At 59.0% G+C, this 21,696-nt stretch overlaps 1 protein-coding gene across 1 annotated transcript; it reads left to right on the top strand.

The window, feature by feature from the left end:
• Window positions 1–2,524: 2,524 nt before the first annotated feature.
• Window positions 2,525–20,392, top strand: SLC38A3 (solute carrier family 38 member 3). Its single transcript, XM_068157952.1, has 17 exons — window positions 2,525–2,543; window positions 3,243–3,323; window positions 10,917–11,068; window positions 11,214–11,298; window positions 11,387–11,502; window positions 12,002–12,075; window positions 12,156–12,248; window positions 12,343–12,424; window positions 13,229–13,311; window positions 13,476–13,534; window positions 13,933–14,106; window positions 14,221–14,300; window positions 14,945–15,045; window positions 15,141–15,265; window positions 16,131–16,275; window positions 16,712–16,815; window positions 16,914–20,392. Exons 3-17 carry the CDS (start codon window positions 10,959–10,961, stop codon window positions 17,016–17,018), a joined length of 1,536 nt encoding a protein of 511 aa, XP_068014053.1. The 5' UTR covers window positions 2,525–2,543; window positions 3,243–3,323; window positions 10,917–10,958; the 3' UTR covers window positions 17,019–20,392.
• Window positions 20,393–21,696: the final 1,304 nt, after the last annotated feature.

Raw genomic sequence — 21,696 nt, 5'->3', positions numbered from 1 at the left:
GACAAGTGCCGGGAGGCTTCTCTTTGGCTGGCAGGGGGAGGATACTGCTTGAGCTGCAGATTTGAGTGTTATCATCACTGCAACAGTCTGGAGAAGAGAAGGCTCCGGGGTGACCTCATTGTGGCCTTCCAGTATCTGAAGTGGGCTACAGGAAGGCTGGGGAGGGACTTCTCAGGATCTCAGGTAGTGATAGGACTAGGGGCAATGGAATGAAGCTGGAGGTGGGGAGATTCAGGCTGGATGTGAGGAGGAAGTTCTTCCCCATGAGAGTGGTGAAGCCCTGGAATGGGTTGTCCAGGGAGGTGGTCGAGGCCCCGTCCCTGGAGGTGTTTAAGCCCAGGCTGGCTGAGGCTCTGGGCAGCCTGATCTAGTGTGGGGTGTCCCTGCCCACGGCAGGGGGGTTGGAATTAGATGATCCTTGTGGTCCCTTCCAACCCTGACTGATACTATGATACTATGAACTTCCTGCCATCTCTCATCTTGGCCCTGGGAATGGTAGGCAGTGGCAGGCAGCAGGCACAGAGGCTAAGCAAGGAAACCAAGTGTAACAAGTGGAGCATGCCCTGGCCACACAGGGCACCTGCTCCTTCACAGCTGAGTCCTGGTTGGCCTAGTCCATGCCCAGATGCTCCTGAGGCCGAGTGATTGCTATGGGCTTGCATTAATCTGCTCTATTGCTGTGTGGCTGAAGGATGAAAGAACAGGACAGCTTTGGGTTGAGAAACTTGGTGAGAAGTCAAATGGCACAGTGGTGGGCTGTGGCAAGCATAACTGTCATGACACTTAGCTCCCTGCCATGAATAAGCCAGGGTGCTGCTGGCAGGACATGCCATGCCATGCCATGCCATGTCGTGATGTACCATGCTGTGCTCCCTGGAAGGCTCCTCACATCTGGGAATCTAGCATCAAACTTTCCATTTATCTGGAGAAAATCACACAGCTGCAGTTTTGCAACTGGCTGGGGCCTGCATGCAGGCCTGACAGCCCCCGAGCTGGCAGTGAAGCTGCCCTGGGCTATGCCATCAGCTGGAGGGCTTACGAGGCTGAGAGGAAGGTCTTAGCCCACCCTTTTCCTAGGCAGCCCCTGGACACAATGAAGGAACCAGTCCCCTTACAGCTCCTTGCTGTGTGGCCAGCCCAGTGGTGTGGATCCGGACCTGCCACATGTGAGATGCTGGTTGTGGGGGCCCTCTGGGACAAACGCTGGGAGGTTTGGGGACATCTCCATTCCTTTTAACCTCATTGCTTTGGTTTTCCACAGCACTCCTAGAGAGGGGCATAGTCACCTGACAGCTGGGCACAGTGGAGCTAATAGTTTGCCTTGCCCAGATGAAAACAGGAAAATGATGGAGAGGGATGACACATGCTGGGTAAGAGAGAGGACAATAAATAGGGGGCAATGTTTCATTTGTTCCAACAGAAAGAGAAGAGTGACATTTGGCGGCTGGGAAGCAGCAGGCAGGCTCTGATTTGCTGCTTGCACCCTGGCTCCCAGCACGCCCACCCTGACAGTCGGTGCAGAACTGTATGCAAGAGGTCCACATTGCCTGTCCCTGTTCCCAGCTGTCTGCATCGTGTTTGCTTATGGGGTGGTAGCTCTCAAACACCTTTTACAACCCCCAGCGAGGTGTGTTGCTGCCATCTAGGCACTGGTGCCACGTAGCCAGTTTCTGCCTTTGCCAGGGCAGAGGAAGGGTTAAGAGAATGGCTTGGGCCCAGCCATGCCCATGGCCCCGAGTGTCTTGACTCCCCCCCTCGCCATCCTGCCAAACCTGGCTGCCTCTGGTCCCCCCGCCCCCTCACCCCCGCCCCCACCCCCCGCATGCCAGCCCGCGCTGGTTCAGCAGTTACGCATGCTGCTGTTATTAGAAATTAGTTAATGGATGTCTCCGGCTGAAGCAGAGCAGCGGTAACAGGAGCCTGGGATTGTGGGGAGTGCAAGGGCCGAATATTTAACACCCCCCGACTGACGGCAGGGAGAGTGGGTACCGCTGCTGGTGGTGGGGCAAGGCGGGGGGGCAGGGTGGAGAGGGGGAGCTTTCCTCCTCCCAGTTCCACAGCGACGCTCGCCGCTGGCCGGCGGAGTCCTTTCCATCACAGGCTGCCTGAAGCTTCGCAAGGGTTTATGAAAGATATGTGTAACACAAATAAAGCCTCCCAGCAACGCACGGAGCCGTCCTGCCGACGTGCGGCGGCTGTGCCGGGCTCGCTGCTCTGCCCGGGGAGGTTGAGGGTGCATCGAGTCCCAGCCTTGCTGCCCCGGGGATCCCAAAGCTTTTCCTCCGAAGTAAAATCCAGGAAGGGCAGAAGAGCAGGAGGTGGCTTGGGGGTGACAGCCCTTGGGAAGGGGCAGGGAGCCTATGGGAACATGGCTTGTGGCTGGCAGCAGGACGGATGCTTTTGGGAGAAATTTCCTCTTTATGGATAGACTCCAGAATTGTGTCTCCATGAAAGAAAACCCAGCAAAAAGAGGTACTTTAGCTCAAGTGGAGAAGTTCGATGGAGACCAGAGGAGGTGATTGGAGTATCCTCCCCAGCCCTGGGTAATGTTGGGATGGTCCCACACAGATTGTTTGTTATAGTGTTGGGAGGTGCCAGGGTGGTCACTGTGGGTGCGGTGGGCATCCTCAAAGCAGGGCATCCAGCAAGGCTGATTTAATGGGGGGGCATCTTGAATTTCCCAGGCTGGGGAGAGATCGTGGCTGTGGGGGGTTGCTGGTGGAGTCCTTCGTGAGCTATTGGGTGATTCTGCCCCCTCTCTAAGTGGATGAAACCTAGCACCCATGCTGGAGGTGTTCTGGATTTAGCCCTTTGAGTTAGACTAAAGCAAGTGTGACAGCCCTGTTGCTTTGAGTGCCAGCCATTAACCTCTGGTTGGTGCTCTGGGGAGTGATGTCTGGTGGGGTGTTGATACCCAACTGGGGTAGCGATGCCCAGTGGGTTGGCAATGCCAGGTGCAGGGGTGATACATGGTGGGGCATCAGTGCCTGGTGGGTGGCCATGCCCGGTGAGGCACCGCAGCGCCCGGTGGGTGGGTGCTGCCCTGGGGGTGGCCGTGCCCGCGGAGGCAGCATTCCCCGGGGCGGGGCCGAGGCGGGGACCGGGGCCGGTGCGCGCCCCCCCGCCGCAGCCAGTCCCTCCTCGGCCCTGCCCCTGGCGCGGCGCGGAGATTGGGAGCCTCTGCGCTGGGGGCGGGCCCGGCTCCGGTTTAATCTCCGGCTCCGCCGGGATTACGGCTGTAGGATAGTCTCTAATCCTCGGTACCGGCCAGCGGGGGCTGTTCGCCCCATCCCGCAGCAGAGGCACTGTTGGAGAGGGGGCAGGTAAGTTCTTTCCAGTCTTCCCGGTCGCGCTCACCCCCTTGCTTTTCGCTTTCTCCTTCGGCAAACTCCGTAGCTGGAGGCTGCCGGGGCACGGACCTCTCGTCTCCCCTCAATCTCCCCCGCACCCCGCTCTAACCCCACTCCACACCTCCCTTCGCCCCTCTCCCGGCCCCGCTCTCCTCCCGCAGCCCCCGCAATCCCCTGCTCCACCCCTTCTCCTCCCGGAGTCGCACAAGTCCCGCCGCTCCCGGCAGCAACGGGGGAAGGCTCCGGGGTTCCTGCAGCGTTGGCAGGTGGCAGCGCCCCGGGACTGTTTGCTTTGCTCTTTTCCTTCCACTTCTCTCTCCAGCTGCTGAAACCCTCCGCGGGTGGGTAAATCCTGCGAGGGCAGGGGGAAGGCAGAGCCTCATCTCACCACCTTTCCACCCTAATGCCCAGGCTAAGCTCCAGCCTCGGCACTAGATAATAACACTAATACCTACGACCCTCAACCCCCTTTTGCTTTCCCCTTTTTCCACTTTAATTTTTAATCGCCCGTGGGAACGACATATGTTTCTTAAGGCTGGAAGCGGTGGCAGCCAGGATCGGGTATCAGGGTGCTGGGGTGAGGAGCAATGCGTGGCGGGGGGCACAGACAGGGAGAATGATGCCAGGCGCTGCTGGGGTTTGTCCGAGACATGCGTGTGGTGTTTCCCCAAGCCTGGGTATTTATAGAGCCTGGCTGGCTGGGGCAGCAGTGTGGAATGGCAGACGGGACCTTACGTTCCCGACGGCCATGCGTGTGCCATGCCAGCCAGCACGATGGCCTGCGCTGCCCAGCACAGCCGGCAAACATCCTGTCAGAGAGAAGCCTTCCCCACGGAGAAACTGAAGCATGGCAGGTGGCTGCTGGCCCTGAGCTCCCCGTGCCAGCAGTTGACTCTGCAGTGGCACGGGTGAGTCAGGGCACCTGGCAGGTCCCCAACAGGTGGGATGGAGGGGAGGCAGAGCCCCAGTGTGGGGCCGAGCCCCTTCTGGCTGGGGAGGACATGGCTGTGTTGAGCCAGCATGAAGGAGACAGGGAATTTTCCACTGACATTTGGATCACACCCAAGCTGAGCCATTACAACTGCCCGATCCCTGCTGCCCACCACTGGCATGCATTCACCCCTCAGCTTCATGGAGGCACCCCAGAGAAAGCCTTCTCTGCCCTGCAGTGCTTCCCTATCCCCCACAGTCTTAGTGCTAGTGTGCCCTGGCTCTGGTGGCCAGGGATGCTGGGGGCGGGGGGGGCATTGGGGACAACCTGGCCCACCCGAGGGTGGCATGGGGGTGCTGGCACTGTGGGGGAGCCTGGCTGAGGCGCAAAGGGCCCTGCAGCGCCTGGACATGCTGCAGCTGTAATCACAGGCCGGGGCCACAGCCACGGCAAACAAACAGGCACCGGCAGAGCCTATTTTCCTTGGCGCGCAGGGAGAGGGGGAAGGAGTGGGATCCCACGGGTTCCTTTGGAAGTGCAGCCCTTGAGAAAACAGAGGCAAGTTGGGGACTAGATAGGGCCCCCCCTCCCCCCTGCCCTCCTCGCCGCGTGGGTCTCAGCCGCCATGCACCTCCCCAGCTGCTGACGCAGGTCTGGGGCCAGCTGAGTCCCCCATGCTGGTGAGGGGATGGTCAGCGTGGTCCTGTTGTCCCTGTGCTCAGGAGCAGACAACAGGCTGGCTGGCCTGGTGGTGAGAATTACAGGGCTGGGGACAGCAGTGGTCCCAGAGTGCTTGGGCAGGTTATGGCCCTGGGATCGGACAGGATACTCTGCTGGGGGTGCCGGGTTGGCAGAGGGGCACACTAGGCCATGGCTCAGGCCAGTTCCTCCTGGTGTCCCCAATGCTGCCTGCAGCAAATGACAGCTTGGATTTTTTGCCATCGACCTGCCAAGGCCAGGTGTGTTTTAGGAAGTAGGAACTCCTGGAAAGCACCTTGCTTTCAAGGTGAAACCATGTCCAGAGGTGTGATAGAAAACCTCATGTGGTTTTTCAGATGCTACCTGCCCTCGGTCCCTGCATGTCTCAGTCCATGCCACCATCTTCCCCAGGTGTCCCTGAGTTGCTGGCAAGCAGTACATTGGCTTTAAGGTTAAAGCAAATCCCAGTATTGAGCCTAAAGATGGCTGAGATGCTTTGGGCTCAAGACACCCGACCTCCCCTACAGCCATGCTGAGTGCCACTATCCTTATGCTGTGCTCTGTTCCTGTCCTTGTCCTCATGTTGACATCTGCCTCTGCTGCCTGACCTGGTCCCACATGGGCTCAGCACCTTCTTTCCATGTTGGGCTGGATTAGTGGCAGACCAGGCTGGGCACAGTTCCCTGCCACTGCCTGTTCTCCAGACCCATGCCTCGGTTTCCCCATCATTCTTCCCAGCTCATCTCAGTACATTTGCTTGGATGTGGGAGGATTTGGCTTGATGGTGGTGGCTGGTACCTGTCCTGTGGCCCATGATCCCAGCAGTGGATTGCCGTGGCTGAGCCATGAAATAGCTCTGGTGCTGGAGCTATGATGTTTTGCTCTGTCACCTCCTTCCCTGTGGTGCCTTTCACCTCTTTGGTGTGTCTCAGACACCAGTATGTCCACAGTTGTGGGACAGTGCTGGGGCCAATGGCCACAAGCCAGCACAGCTACTGGCACGCTTTCCCTGTGGGCACATCCCCAGGCTTGGTCAGAGCTGTCCCCGAGGACGTGGGTGCCACTTGTGCTCTTTGAGGGAAGACCTGAGGTGGACACCATTTTCTGTACAGTTTAGGGGCAATAGCCTGAAGCTGCAGAAGCAGATGTCAGTGCCACTGGAGCCTTGCTGGCTGGTATTACCAGTGGCTTTGAGAGCCACTTGGTCCTTCTTGCCCTTGCCAGTTCTGCCCTGGCTGGAGAGCTAGGAGTGTCCTCTGAGCCATGGTGGTATTTGAGGCTGAAACTCTAGGGCTCCCCCGGCTAGATGAGCCCAGGAGCAGTGACCATGCTGGCCAGGTTGTGCTGGGACTGTGGGCTTGACTAGCACAGCTCTTGGGTGGGACTATCTCATGAGGGGCATCATATTTGGGGTGGGTCTAGAGTGGAGATACTCAGAGGGGCTCTCCAGTCATGCACTGGGCACATTGCCTCAAATCATCCCGCACTCCGTGGCTGGTGGTGTGCCCATGTACAAAGGGATGCACCCTAGAGACCTCATCCCAAACATGAGGTGCCTAGCTGTGCCCCTGGGTAGCTGGATTTGCTCTTCTTGGGTGCCTGTTGTTTCTGGGGGAGGTGGGATGGTGGCACTGCCTTGGCTTGGCTGGGAGGTGTGGAGGAAGAAATGCTGGATGCTGTAGGTTTAAAAACAGCTTGGGGTGCTAATTTTAGGTTGGCAGGTCAGGGAAATACCCAGGTTTGTGTGTGCCTGGGGGGAAGGGCTGGTTCTGGTCCCAGTATCTGGGCTCCCAGGGCTGCCCCAGGGTGAGGTTCTCTGTGGAGGAGCAAGGAGCGGTGTTGTGGTGTCCCCTCCGCATTTGCCTACCCTGCTGGAGCCAGCCTCCCTGGGGAGATGATGCCTGGGGACCTGTGAGGTTCAGGCTGTTGCCCCAGCTCTACCCATGTGGTTACACACCCCTGTGCCCATAGTGGTGCTGGGGACTAACCAGAGACTCACTGGAGACCTCAGCCTGGAGTTCACCATGTAGTCCTGGGGGCTGAGCAAGAACTCCAAGCTAGAGGTTGCCCCATCCCCAGCAGCAGTCCAGGGGGCTGACCAGGGACCCCAAGCTGGGGGTCACCTCTTGCCCAGTGGTGATGCTGGTAGTAGCTCCAGGGCTGGGGGCTGATGGCAGTGGGGGGCCATGGCTGGCATCACTACCCACTTACCCACACTGCCCATCTCTCTGGGAGAGTTTATAACCAGCACAGTCCTAGGGAACATGAGACCTGTCTGTGCCCGGCGCTGTTGAAACCCGAACAGGCACCTGGGCAGGCGGGCATCGGCGGGGGGGCCTTGCTGCCAGCCCCTCAACACCCATACCAGCAGCAGTGGGCACCTGGCTGTGAGCACGCAGGCCAGCAGCTGTGGCAGGCTTCGCGCTAAATCCGGATTACCAACCCAGAATAGTCCCAGCTGGGACGGATTAGCTGGGATTCATCTGCAGAAGGAGAGGAGACGGGGAGGGAGACTGCCTTGTGGGGGGTCCCCAGCCTGGGGGAGCCCTGCCTGGGAGATCCAGAGCCTTCATCCCCTGTGGGTGAGAGCAGTGGGTGCCCATGGATGGGTGTCATGGGCTGTGAGGACACGGTGGGTCGGCATGCCCCTGGCTGGCAGCACACGGCTCAGGCAGGGCTGGCAGGCAGTGGCTGCCAGTCCCTGTGTGTGCTGTGCTCCCACCGGCATGCCGTGTTCCAGCAGGGACGGTGCTGTGCCGAGCTCTGGGAAAACTGGTGTAGTGCAAGGGTTTGCCATGCTTTGCCAGGGTGGTACGTGTCCTCCTTGCCCCACTGATGGGTGTGATGGAACCCCCATCTGACATGTTCTGATGGCACTGCCAGCAAAGCTCCACTGTCCCAGCCCCGCCTGCTTCTGGCCCTGCCTTGCTCCCAGATGGGATTTTCCACTTTTTTAAGTAAAGTTTGGGTGGAAATGAAGTGTCAGGCAGAGGGATGCAACCCCTTCTGAGACCCAGTTCCCCACCAGGGAAGGCTGGGGTCAGGGCAAGCCCTGGGCTGCCTGCTGCCTGCTCGGGCTGGGAAGGGATTTTGGAGCCCTGCTGCCCCACACTTGTCCCTGGCCCGGTGAGGGGGCCGGGCATTTGCGCTGGCTGGGACGAGGCGTGCGAGACCAAACGTAGCTTTCCCTCGTGTGCGGACGTGGCCGGCGGGGAGGGTACGTGCCGCCCCACGCAGATGGCTCAGCGTTCCCCGTGGGAGGGCTGCGGGACAGCACCGGGGCCCGGCTCGGGCTGCCTGGCTGTGCTGGAGGGTTGGTGGGGTGGATAATGTGTTTAGTGTCACCGACCAGTGGGACAGCCGAGCAGCAGCAGAGTCAGGACTGGGTAGGGAGGGGTGGGAGGTGTCTGTGCAGTGGGGATGTCACTGTCCTCGTCACTCAGAGCCGGCAGGCAGCAGAGAGGCACATGCTGGGAAATCAGTGCAGATGGCTCAGCACCCCCGGGGACGTGGCCCTGGGTGGCAGAGTGGGTACGTTCTGAGCCCACACTCATGGCTGTGCCCATGCCATTGGAGGGGCAAAGCAGGTGCTGGGTCTGGCAGTAAGGAAGGGGACAATGCTGCGTGGCACATGGGCTGCCCAATGTGGCAGCGAGAACAACAGTCTCCCATCCGTGGTGGGGCTTGCCAGTCCTGTTGTAGGCTGAGGCTCTCAAGACCAGCACGCCAGGGGAAGAGATTCTCAGAGATGCTGTACCCAGAGTAGAGGGTCCCCAAATGAGGTGGGTACACAGGGACAAGGGTGAACCTGCTGTCCTCCAACCCTGGGGGGGATCATGCCACCTCCCCCAGGGCCATCCACTGCTCCACGTATTTGCTGTTCTGGTCAGCCTTATCGCAAGACAAACAGCAGCAAGCCGGGCACGTCCTGCCCGATCGAAAAGTCTCCTGTTCGCTCTCCTTTCATCTCCCCACCTTCCCCAGCCACCACTGCTGGGAGACCCTGGCCGAGGGGCAAAGGCCGGGGCCAGCCAGGGAGGTGACAGCAAGCAGTGCCAGGGCTGTACCAGGGCTATGCCAACTCTGCCCGGCGGGAGGAAGCGTCTGGGTGGTGTCGCTAAGCCCGGTGCATGCGAAATGAGCCTGCCTGTGCCGCTTGCTATTCCAAGAGGCGCTCAGGGGAAGAAACTGGTATTTCCTGAGCTGTCCAGAGAGGTGTAATTATAACCTGGGAGAAGAAAGGGGCTGCAGAGGAGAGTGCCCAGCCTTCCCGGCGCCCTCGGGGGAGTGGGCAGGGGAATGAAGCAGCTCTGCCCACATGGGTGGGATGCGGCAGAACCCTGCCTGTGGGCAGCCTGATGATGCTGGTGAAGGTTTGGGATGGTAATTGAGCAATGGGGATTTGGGGTTCAGCACCAGGAGTGGCGAGTTTGGTGATGCCCACCCGCAGTGGCAGGAAGGCGCAGAGTTAACGGCAGTGTTTGGACATGCTGGCAACCCTCTTTGTGCCTGGATCTGGCCCAAGCAGAGGCCTGGCAAAGGGGATAAATTGTTGCCCAGTGCCTGCCCTGTGCTTCCCTCTTCCCCATACAGCTGTGCCTCCCTGCACTGGTCCCCACTGCCCTGTGCCCTGCCTCAGTTTCCCTACCAGGCTATGTGCTACAGGTGACAGGGCCCGATCATATGCCCCACTCCCTGGGTCAGACTTAGCGCACTGATGGTAGCCAGCTCATGGCCTGGGATGACCCTGCCAGGTCTCCTTTGTGGCCTGGGTGGGCAGAGACAGGCAAGGCAGTGTCTCAGGAGCCCGGAGGTGCTGACACCCACGCTCTGCCGTGTCATTCTCCCCTTGCGTGCCGAGGTGGCTGTTGTCCCCAGCATCTCTCTGCCCCAGCAAGGCCATGGCACGACTCTCTGGTCCCCAGGGCCAACAATCCCCTGAGAGCACAAAGACAGGCATATCCCCTGCTCACCCTGCAGGGACCTCAGAACCAGAATGGTGGGGCAGCATCGTCCTCCAGGGTTGGGGACTGTGTTGCATCCTGCCCAGCCCTCACCTGGAATGGGTTGGCATCGTCTGATGGCCAGACGTGGTCCCAGCATGAAGCCCCTCTGGCCGGTCAGGACCCCAGCCCCTCAGGGTGGCGGGGGGTGGCGGGAGACCCTGCCCCTGCTGCCAGCCTGCCCCAGAAAGCCACCCTGTGCTGTTTCCCAGCGGAGCGGGGCGGGCCAGGGCTCGCACAGAGGCAGCTTTGTGCAGCGTGCCAAGGCGTCCCGCGCTCGGCAGCCCGGCCGCCTTCCTGTGCCAAGGAGCTGTCTCCCAGCCCCGCGCTCTTTCCTGCTCCATTTGTCCGGCCCTGACGTGCCCCCGAGCCCCTGAGCCCCCTGCCTTGGCACCCTGGCAGCACCAGCCTTGGGCGACGGGACGTGGGTGAGCCCTTCGTGCCTAGCGGTGCCACAGGCTTTATGTAATGGTGGTGGCTGGGGGGTCCCTGAGCTCCCCACCCTGTCCCCAGCCCCTGCTCAACTATCGGCACACATTTTCAGGAGGGGAAACTGAGGCAATCAGCTGAGAGCTGTGGTGGGGGAGCAGAGGTGGGCAGGTGTCTCAGACAGAGCTCTGATGCTGGGTTGGCACCGAGTTGCTGGCACAGGAGTGGAGCAGCCCCATGGAGTGGGCTGCAGGATGGCTGGCTGGGCTAGGGGACAGTCCCACCTGGGGACTCTTGCTTTTGGAGCTGGGGTGAACTCTGTTGTGTGCTGAGCAGGCAGAAGGGAGAAGTACAGCTTTAGTAATGTCTGACTGGGCATTCCTGTCATACCTGGGTACCTGTGAGCCCACCAGCACTCCCAGTGAATGTGGGACTTGTGGGACTCCAGGTCAGCCCCTCCAGTGCTGATTCCCAGAGGCAGACCCCTGTTACCCCCTCTTGCAGAGCCCAAGAAGAGTCCAGAGCAAGCCCAGCCACCTCCCCGCCATGGATACTAGAAACGTGCCCCTCCAGGCTGAGATGGTGGAGCTGGTGCCCAATGGGAAGCATGTGGCTGCACTCACTGCCTCTGCTGTGCCCTCTCTGACAGGTGACAGGTAAGGGCCCTGGGACAAGCAGGGGTGCCAGGGGCCTGGGTGGTCCTCTCAGTTGCTCCCTGCCCAGGCAATACTAGCTAATGCTGCCTGGGCACAGTGGCCCTCAACTCTGCTTTGGCCTCACTCCCATCCCTCTGGTGGCCAGGTTTGAGGAGAACCAGTCTGGTACGGCAGAGATGGAGGAGTTCCTGCCCCAGGGTGCTGAGAAGAAGCAGACACACTTCACTGATGTGAGTATTGGCATGAGTATTGGCATGGGCACCGTGGCAGTGAGACAGGGGCAGCTCCCAGTGTGACCAGCATGTCTTTTGCATGCAGTTCGAAGGGAAGACGTCTTTTGGGATGTCTGTCTTCAACCTGAGCAATGCCATCATGGGCAGTGGCATCCTGGGACTGGCCTATGCCATGGCAAACACTGGCATCATCCTCTTCCTGTGAGTGCTGTCACCTGCAGGTACCTGGGTGGGAAGTCTTGGGGGGGGGGGAAAGGTGTGCTCCTCCAGGGGTGGGTGCTAGGAATTCAGATGAGAAAGGAGTCTTGGGGTGATGCAGGGACCAATATCCTACTGCCTGAACAATGCTCATCCTAGTCTGACCCTGCTGGGCACTGTGCCCCAGTGAGGAGGATGGTGATGAAGGCTTGACTTCCTTAATGCAAGACCAGATTTCCCCATGTGCCCCAACGGACATGGATGCTGGCTCCCTTGGGTTTGAGGACATGGTGGGAGGGATTTGCAAGCCTGGGGCAGCCCCATGGCTGTGGGATGTCCTCATCCTGCAATCCATTTGCCCTGTGAGCACTCAGTCAATGCCAAGGCAAGGGGCTGAATGGCCTGCCAGGACCTGCAGGCAGATGTGCCCACACGAGGTTCGCCCCAGCTGTATCTGAGCCTGGTGCTCTGAGCCGCTGGTGACAGCTCTGTCCTCCTGCAGCTTCCTCCTGACAGCGGTGGCTCTGCTTTCCAGCTACTCCATCCACTTGCTGCTCAAGTCCTCTGGCATTGTGGGTGAGTGCTGGATCCCGGGTGGGGCTGTGTCAGGGTGTCCCCTCTCGACCCTCACCCCACCACTGCTCCCCATTCCACAGGCATCCGTGCCTACGAGCAGCTGGGCTACCGAGCCTTCGGCACACCAGGGAAGCTGGCTGCAGCCATTGCCATCACGCTGCAGAACATTGGAGGTGAGGATGGGGCTGGAGGGTGATCTGTCGGTGCTGGGGATGGGGAATGTGTCTGGAGCACACCAGTGCAACATGACCTTGCTCCACCCCACAGCCATGTCCAGCTACCTGTACATTGTCAAATCCGAAGTGCCTCTCGTCATCCAGACCTTCCTCAACCTGGAGGAGAAGACCACGTGAGTGCCTCTTGTCCTCACTGCCTGTGTGCTATCCCGAGGCTAACGCTGCAGCTTTGGCTCCAGCTGTGCAGCCCATGGCAGGGATTTAGTGCCATTAAGCCACTACTATTTTTGATAACTGTCAGTGCTGAATAAGCCCGTGGGTGGGATTAAACTGGTCTGAACTTCCAATCCCTGCTCCTCACATCTCCTTGGGATCCGGCTTTCCTCCTTGAGCAGAGCCTGAAGTTGCAGGGTGGGGGAAAGGAGCTCTGGTTGGGAATGGGTTGTGCCCCCCCCTCCATGCTTGCATCCAGACCTGGTGACACAGGGGATGAGACCCTAGCAGCTGTGGGGCAGAGCTGCCACTGGGACCTCCATCATTCTGGGACTAGGTGTCCCAGCCATGCTCAACCCCAGCTGCTGTGGGGTGCTCAACCACACTTGGGACCAGGGCTGAGCAGAGGTCCTGCCCCATGGGTGGTTTGGGGCAGTTACTTCTTCCTGGGGCACTGAGGAGCTGGCTGAGCTCTCTTCCAGGTGATGGTACCCCAGGCTGCCCATGGGTAAACCTATGCTGAGAACAGCAGTTCTTAGCCTGCCCACAGCAGCTCAAGCCCATGGGAGTGCATCACTATGGCACCACAGTTCCAGGGCACTTTTGAATGCTGGGCAGAGCATGGACACCAGCCATGTGGGCACCACATAGTGGTGTCCCCAGCTCCAGGGTCTCCATCGAGGGCAGAGAGCCCCTCTCTGATGGCTGCCTGTGCCTTGTGTGCCCCAGCAGAGTGGGGCAATAAGAAGGCCTTCTGCTTCCAGGGACTGGTACATGAATGGGAACTACCTGGTGATCCTGGTTTCTGTCACCATTATCCTGCCCCTGGCCCTCATGAAGCAGCTGGGTAAGTTAAGGGCCTGACACCTGCCAGACCAGGGTCCAGCACCCCAGGACTCCAACGGGGGTGATGGTGCCAGTCTGGGGGTGATGGGTGATGGGCAAAGAGGGGGCACCCAGCCAGCGTGAGGGGCCTGCCCATGCCCACCAGCCACTCTCCTCCCTTCCTAGGCTACCTGGGCTACGCCAGTGGCTTCTCCCTCAGCTGTATGGGCTTCTTCCTCATATCGGTGAGCACCTGCCAGCACCTGCTGGAGGCTCGGGATGCCAACATCCCTTCTGCTGGGGTGGCATGTGGCAGGCTGCGTGCTGCGGGCACGGTGGGCGCTCCGGGCTGCGGAGATGCCGTGGCAGTGCTGTCAAGCCGCTGGGTTATTTTTGTCTGAAGGAGTCGAGTGCTGGGAGAGGGTGCCCAGGGCGGGCAACCACGCGTGTGGCTCCTCCACGTGCTGCTGCTCTGCTCTGGCCTGCTGCCCACCCACGCAGGGGTAGGCTGGGGGGGTCAGCATCACCATGGGTGCCACATAGAGGGGTCCCTACAGGGGCACCCTCCCTCTGGGCACAATGATGGCTTGGTGCTAGGGGGTCATGGTGCTGGGCAATGACTGTCCCTATGTACCTGGGCTAGGTCATCTACAAGAAGTTCCAGATCCCTTGCCCACTTGCAGACCAGGATGGGAATTCTACAGGTAGCCTTAACAATACCCTGCTCAGCACTAGTGACTACCAGAATGGCTACACCGTCCTCCAGGCACCTGAGCAAGACACCTGCAGCCCCAGCTTCTTCACCCTGAATTCCCAGGTAGGGACCTGAGCCTATGGCTCTGGTTAAGATCCCACCCTGTCCACCCCATGAAGGCGCTGGCAACACGTGCCAGCTTGACTCCTGGTGCTCAGCCACTCTCCTCTCACACAGACAGCATACACCATCCCCATCATGGCCTTTGCCTTTGTCTGCCACCCTGAGGTTCTGCCCATCTACACTGAGCTGAAGGAGTGAGTCCTGGGTGTGGGCACCCACAGGGAGGGATAGGTTTCATTCAGTTCCAGGGCATCATGGGGATGTGGGTGATATGAGCCTGGGTGGGTGGGTGATGGGGTAGTAGGATTTGGGAAGGGTGGTATCAGTCTCAGGAAGGATGGGGCAGTAGGTGATATTATCCCTGGGAGATAGGTGACACAACCTGAGGTAGATGGGTGGTGGATGACAGGAGCTGGGGTGGGTGCTGTCAGTCCCAGGAGGTGGGTGATACAGTTTGGGATGGGGGGATGGGTGGGTGGTGTTGCTCTTGGGAGATTGGTGATATAATTTATAGTGGGTGAGTGGGTGGGTGGTTGTTGGTGGGTAACATTGCCCCTGGGATGTGGGTGATACAGCTTGTGATGGATGGTGAGTGACACAGACCCTGGAAGGTGGGTGTTATGACTCAGGGTGGGCGGGTGGCTGGTTGATAGTGGGTGATCTGACATGCCATGCAGCCCAGGAAATGGGACACGCTCCCTGTCTGCACAGCTGTCATGTACCCCTGAGTGCTCTGGCATGACCCCTCCATGCTGGGTGGGTATTTGGTGCTAGCAGGTGCCACAGACTGGGCTGGGCCAGGCCACGAGGGCCATGCTGAGCCCACCATATCCCACAGCCCCTCCAAGAAGAAGATGCAGTGCATCTCCAATATCTCCATCATGGTCATGTACCTCATGTACTTCTTGGCTGCCCTCTTTGGCTACCTCACATTCTATGGTGAGCTCTTGGGGAGGGGGAGGGAGGCCCTGCCGGCATGTGGGGTGGTGCTGCTGCTGGGGGCTCACCCAGTGGCTCCCCACTGGTGCCCACAGGTCGGGTGGAATCAGAGCTGCTGCACACGTACAACAAGGTGGACCCCTTTGACGTGCTCATCCTGTGCGTGCGGGTGGCCGTGCTGACAGCTGTCACTCTCACTGTCCCCATCGTCCTCTTTCCGGTGAGTGCCCCTGGGGGGTGCTAGGTGGCCTTACCACTCCTCAGCCAAAACAGGACCTCAGCAACACGTTTTGAGAGGGGAAACTGAGGCAGCAATAGAACTGAAGCCCAAGGGCAGGGTGGCAGGGTCAACAGGACTGCAGGGATTGGGAAATGGCACTGGCTGAATTTTGAGGACAGGTCTCAGGCAGGGGCAGGGATGATAGGGAGACCAGAGGGGCCATGAAGACAGAGCTGGGGAGGGTGACAGGGAGACCAGAGGGGCCATGAAGACAGAGCTGGGGAGGGTGACAGGGAGACCAGAGGGGCCACGAGGACAGAGCTGGGGAGGGGTGACAGGGAGACCAGAGGGGCCATGAGGACAGAGCTGGGGAGGGGTGACAGGGAGACCAGAGGGGCCATGAGGACAGAACTGGGGAGGGGTGACAGGGAGACCAGAGGGGCCATGAAGACAGAGCTGGGGAGGGTGACAGGGAGACCAGAGGGGCCATGAAGACAGAGCTGGGGAGGGTGACAGGGAGACCAGAGGGGCCATGAAGACAGAGCTGGGGAGGGTGACAGGGAGACCAGAGGGGCCATGAAGACAGAGCTGGGGAGGGTGACAGGGAGACCAGAGGGGCCATGAGGACAGAGCTGGGAAGGGGTGACAGGGATCAGAGGGGCCATGAGGACAGAGCTGGGAAGGGGTGACAGAGATCAGAGGGGCCATGAGGACAGAGCTGGGGAGGGGTGACAGGGATCAGTGGTGCCATGGACAGGGCTGGGGCAGGAGAAGAGGTGATGGGAAGGGGCAGGCCCATGGGGACAGGAAATGGGATGGACCCTGGGTGCCAGGCTGCAGCATAACCCCCTGCCCCTGTGCCCAGGTGCGCCGGGCAATCCAGCAAATGCTGTTTCAAGGGAAGGACTTCAGCTGGATCCGCCACATCACCATTGCCGTGGTCCTGCTGACCTTCATCAACCTTTTGGTCATCTTCGCCCCCTCCATCCTGGGCATCTTCGGCTTGATCGGTGTGTGGCAGTGCCCTGCTCCCGTTCCCCATGCCGGCTGCTGGGCTTTGGCTGACCCACTTGTGCCTCAGTTCTCCTTCTTACTATGTTGGGGTCAGGCAGCCCGTGGGGGTCCCAGCCTCGTCCCTGCCCCCCATGCTGGTTCCCATGCACCAGCTGCTTGCCATGCTGCCCTCCCACGCTCGCTCTTCCTCTGGGTATTTCCCTTGATCCCCCAAGCTGGGCTCCCCCACTTGGCATTTGGTTTGGTGCCAAGGCCCTGGCAGCAGGGGGGGACATGGGGACAGTGCCAGGACACGGTGTCCCTGGGTTCCTGGAAAGCTTTGCCAGGCCTCGGGATGGCGGGAGGGGGACAGAACCTGGCCCAGCAATGGGGCTGGCACAGCTGAGCTGCAGGATGGGAACCCTCTGCCCACTCTGTCCCTGTCTGCTCCAGGTGCCACCTCTGCTCCCTGCCTCATCTTTATCTTCCCGGCCATCTTCTACATCCGCATTATGCCCAAGGACAAGGAGCCCTTGCGTTCCACTCCAAAAATCCTGGTGAGCATGAGAGGGGCACAGCATAGGGATGAGGACAGGGGCGAGGGCTAAGACCCAGTCACACTGCCTGTCCCTGACCTGCTTTCCTGTCCCTGCAGGCTGCCTGTTTTGCCCTCCTCGGGGTGCTCTTCATGATCATGAGCTTGAGCTTCATCATCATCGACTGGGCCACAGGCGGGGGGAAGAGTGGTGGTGGCCATTAGCCAGCACCGGGTGCCCACGCCAACCTCCCCCCACCTGCTGGAAGAGCCGGCCCCGGGTTCAGCCCCTGTGCCACGGCCCTGCTGGGCTTCCCTGAGGACCTTCTGCTGTTGCTGCCCATCACCAGTGATGGTGGTGAGGGGGCATGAGCCATGGCAGGTGTGGGGGCCCCTCCCTGCTCTGCGCCTCAGTTTCCCCATCTGTAAAATGGGGAGAATAATACTGCCCTACCTCACCGGGAGCTGGCTGTCAGGTGGAGCTCATCTCTGCATACCCAGAGTTGCCAGCAGTGGGCACTGCCAGGGGCATGGGGCACTGCCTGCCATGGGGGCCAAGGAATGGGTTACTTTCCTGGCATTGAGAGCCATAATGAACAGTGTCTGCGTGGGGCTGGAGTTCAGCGGGGTGGTTGGACCTGTAGCAATGCCTGTGCCCAAGACACCAGCCCTCTTGCCCTGCCATCCTCTGGTACTTGGCAAGATGCCACCCCACCGCTCCAGCATCATGGGGGCCCTGTGGCTGCTGTGGGCAAGTGTGGTCCTGCTGCTGTGGTTGGCAGTACCCAGACTGCTGGTCTTGAGCCTTCTTGGGAAATAGTCAGTTGGTTCCTGATGCCCATGGATAGGATTTCATTGATCCCCAGGCCATGCTTGGGAACTGGCCACATTGCTTTAGGGAGGCAGCATGCCCACCAAGAGCTTGGCACCCACTGGCACCCTGCCTGTGTTGCAACTTGGCTGCCCAGTGCACAGGTGGGAGGGCTGGGGCCCAGCTGGGGACTCTAGAGCCACCCCCCTGTCTGGACACCAAGGTGATGAGCAACCCTGCGACCCAACCTGGCCCTGCTAACCTTGCCTTCAGGGCCAGCAGCCAGGTCCTCACAGCCCTTGACCCTCCACCCACCCATGCTGCTGGGGCACCCTATGCCATGCCAAAACCCTGGGAGCAGCAGTCCCACCCCTTGTCACCCTCCCCAGCAGGTGGGCAGCCTGGCAGGGTGGGCAGCATGGGGTGGGGTGTGGGGATGTCCTGCAGCAAAGTACATCAGAGATGTATTTTTTTACCGGGATGGTGGAGCCTGGGGTTTTTATTTTATAAATACTGTATATAAGAATAGATCTCTCCTACACATTAAAAAAAAACCCTTTTCATCCTCTCCAAAAGCAAGGGAAGTAGGCAGAGTAAGAGACCCCCTTGGCTTAACTGTGAGCTTCTGGGTCTGCTCAGAACCAAAAAGGAAACGTACAAAAGATGGGAAAGTGGATCATTGCCTGTTGAAAACTGCACTGCCAGGGTATGCAGAGATGCATTTAGGAAAGCAAAAGTTCAGTCTGAAAGAAAATTGGCCAGGGATGTCCAAAACTTCAAGAAAGGCTTCTTCAGTGACGTTAAAAACAAGCAGAAACAGAAGGAGAGGACTGGGCCACTATTGACTAGTCACCAACAGCGCTGGAAAGGCAGAAGTCCTCAACTCCTCCTTCACCTCCATCTTTACCAGCACTGCTGGGCCCCAGGTCACAGGAACAAAAATCCAGCCTGATACAGACTTAGACCTGCCATCAGGGAAGGAAGAGTTGGTGTGTCAACTATTACAAGAGCTTGAGCCCTGCAAATGGATGGTCCCACATGCCATCCACCTGAGGGTGTTTAAAGGACTGGCTGACGTCGTTGCAACACTGCTCTCCATAATGCATGAGAAATCATGGAGGTCAGGAGATGTGCCTGAAGACTGGAAGAAGGCTGATCCCACCCCTATCTGCAAAACAGGTTCCAAGGAGGACCCAGACAATTATAGACCCATTAGCCTAACACCAATCCTTGGGAAAGTTATGGAGCTGACCCTCCTGGGGACTATTACAAGTAAACTGAAGAAGGGGATAGGGAAAAGCCAACATGGATTCACCAGGGGTAAGTTGTGCTTGACAAACCTGATTGCCTTCTATGACGAGGTGACACACTCAGGTGATGCGGGGCGAGCGGTGGACATTGTCTACCTGAACCTCTCCTCTCCAAGGCTTTCCACAAGGTCTCCCACAGCCTTCTCCTTGAGAAACTGACACGCTGTGACCTAGACAAGTGGTCTGTGCAGTGGGTGGGGAGCTGGCTGGCAGGCCCTCCCCAGAGGGTGGTAACAAATAGCTCTTTCTCAGACTGGCAACCAGTCACCATCGGGATCCCCCAGGGATCAGTACTGGTCCCAGTGCTGTTTAATATCTCCATTAATTATTTAGCTATTGGAATTCAGAGCACACAGATGAAGTTTGCTGATGACACAAAAATAAGTGGGGAAGTTGACACCCCAGAAGAGAGAGCTACCCTCCAGGAAGATCTTGACAGGCTGGTTGAGTGGACAAGAAGCAACTGTATGGAGTTTAATGAGGCCAAGTGTAGGGTCTTGCACCTGGGAACACAAAACCCAGGAATGCAGGTCAGGTTGAGAGCCACCTGGCTTCAGAGCAGCACTGTGGAGTGGGACCTGGGTGTCTTGGTGGACAAAAGGCTCAGTGTGAATGAGCAGTGTGCTGTGGTGGCAAAGAAAGCCGACAGGATGCTGAGTTGCATTAATAAGGGTGTCAAAAGCGGGGATAAAGATGTCATTCTCCCACTCTGCTCAGCACTGGTCAGGATGCGGACAGGCTGGAAGGGGTCCAGAGAAGGGCCACAAGAATGATCAGAGGACTGGAGGCCCTGTCATATGAAGGAAGGCTGAGAGAACTGGGTTTGTTCAACCTTGAGAAGAGAAGGCTTAGGGGAGGCCTCATAACCATGTACAAGTACATAAAGAGCAGCTATCATGAGGAGGGAGACTCCCTTTTTACACAGGGTCAGATGGTAAAGACAAAAGGTAATGGGGACAAGTTGCTACTGGGCAGATTCCAACTGGATGCCAGACATTTCTTTTTTACCATTTGAACTAATAAACATTGGAATAAACTCCCAAGGGAGGTGGTAGATTCCCCTACATTAGACAGTTTCAAGGCCCAGCTTGACAGGGTGCTGAGCCATCTCATTTAAACTATACTCTTACCCTGAAAGGTTGGACTAGATGATCCTCGAGGTCCCTTCCAACCTGGTATTCTATGAATATATCCTATGAATATATCTTTTTAAATGTGCTGTGTTGCTCTGGGTAGCTCTGTATAATGTACATATCTGTATAGGGCAGAACGGGGCTGTGACCTGGTGCCAGCAAGGGGCACTGCTGCAGACCTGTGCTGCATTGTGGCCCCAGTGTCCCTGTCCCTAGCCCAGCTGCCCTGTGGCCACCCTTGCGCCGTGCCAGGGGGGGACACTTTTAAAAGGTCTGTGAGGCAAGGTCCGTGCTGGTGAGGAGGCCAGTGAAGCCTCTGTCAGAGAGAATAAAGATGTGAACGTGCCCAGGTCTCAGGTGTCACTGGGGTGGGAGAGGAGTCGGCACGCAGGCTGGCACCCACCATGCAGCATCCCTGGGCAGCAGGGACTCACAGACACGTGTGCCTGTGGATTTACAGACATACATGGAGACAGTAGGGACATACAGACACGTGCATATGGATGCATGGAAATGCATGAGGACAGCATGGCAATGTGGACATGGATGCACAGACCTATGGCAGGAGAGCACGGACAAGCAGATGCACATGCATGGGGCAGCATGTCCGAATGCACAGATGGACAGCATGGATATACAGACACAAACAAATGGGGTCACTGCATAGACAGACAGCAGGACAGCGTGGACATATGGACACAGATACACGGGGTCAGTGCATGTGAAGACACAGTGGGACAGCACGGACATACAGACGTGCACATGGGACGCATGGACATGCACGGGGACAGTACAGGGCCAGTGCACATCCAAGCACAGACTTAGACTGGGACAGTACAGACACATGAACACTCCCATGCACCCACGGGGACAGACACACACGGACACGCACACGGGACACAGGCACGCGGTCGCGTGGAGACGAGAACACGCAGCCGTGGTGGGGTGGAAGGGAGGGGCTGGGCTCTGTGCCCGCCAGGGGGCGCTGCGTTCCCACACGAGTATCTGGCCTGTGGGAGCATGGAGGGGTTCACGAGCGGAGTCCCGGGCAAAGGGCACCCCATGGAATGGCACCTTCGGGGAGCGGGAACTTCGGGCAAGGGGGACCCCGGGGAGCGGGACTCCTCTGGAAGTGGGACCCATGGGAAATGGGACTCTGTGGAAGCAGGGCTGCAGGCATTCAGTGTCTGGTGCTCCATGTGCACCCCCCGAGGACAGTCCAAAGCCCCCCAGCCCTCTCCCATGGCACGGCGTGGGATGGGGGTGAGCCCCCTCGTCCCCTGCCCGGCCCGGGCCCCTCTCCCCCCTGCTCGTGGGCACGGGGAGGAGGCCTGGGCACTGCGCCAGCTCGTTAGGGAAGCCTAATTAGCGCAGCGTCCTGCTCTCACGGGAACAGCCCTGGTCCTTCCACGCGGGGTCCACGGGCCCACCGTCCCCAAGTCTGGGCTGTATCTGGAGATGCTGTGCCTCTTTTACTGGCACTGCAGCTTCTACATGAGACATCCCTCGGTGCACCCCACCCTCATCGTTAGTGACTGGTTTAGGGAGTGAGAAGAAACTGAGAGGCCCAGGGAGGCGGTGAGGCTTTGTGGGGAGGCTGTCACGGAGCTGGGGTGACTTCCTGGGCACGGGCCAGCATCTATGAGGCA

This window comes from Melanerpes formicivorus, unplaced genomic scaffold, assembly GCF_026170545.1.
Source record: "Melanerpes formicivorus ecotype bairdi unplaced genomic scaffold, bMelFor1.0.p_v2 SCAF_38, whole genome shotgun sequence".
Taxonomy (NCBI): domain Eukaryota; kingdom Metazoa; phylum Chordata; class Aves; order Piciformes; family Picidae; genus Melanerpes; species Melanerpes formicivorus.
Note: the sequence above shows the minus strand (reverse complement) of the source record. Positions and strands in the feature narration are given on the sequence as shown.

Bases quoted from the DNA above. Each gene is read 5' to 3' on its own strand.
- SLC38A3 (XM_068157952.1), top strand. From the start codon at position 10,959: ATGGATACTAGAAACGTGCCCCTCCAGGCTGAGATGGTGGAGCTGGTG. The intron at 13,312-13,475 runs GTAAGTTAAGGG...CTCCCTTCCTAG, and splicing joins GGCCCTCATGAAGCAGCTGG to GCTACCTGGGCTACGCCAGT. The intron at 16,276-16,711 runs GTGTGTGGCAGT...TGTCTGCTCCAG, and splicing joins GGGCATCTTCGGCTTGATCG to GTGCCACCTCTGCTCCCTGC.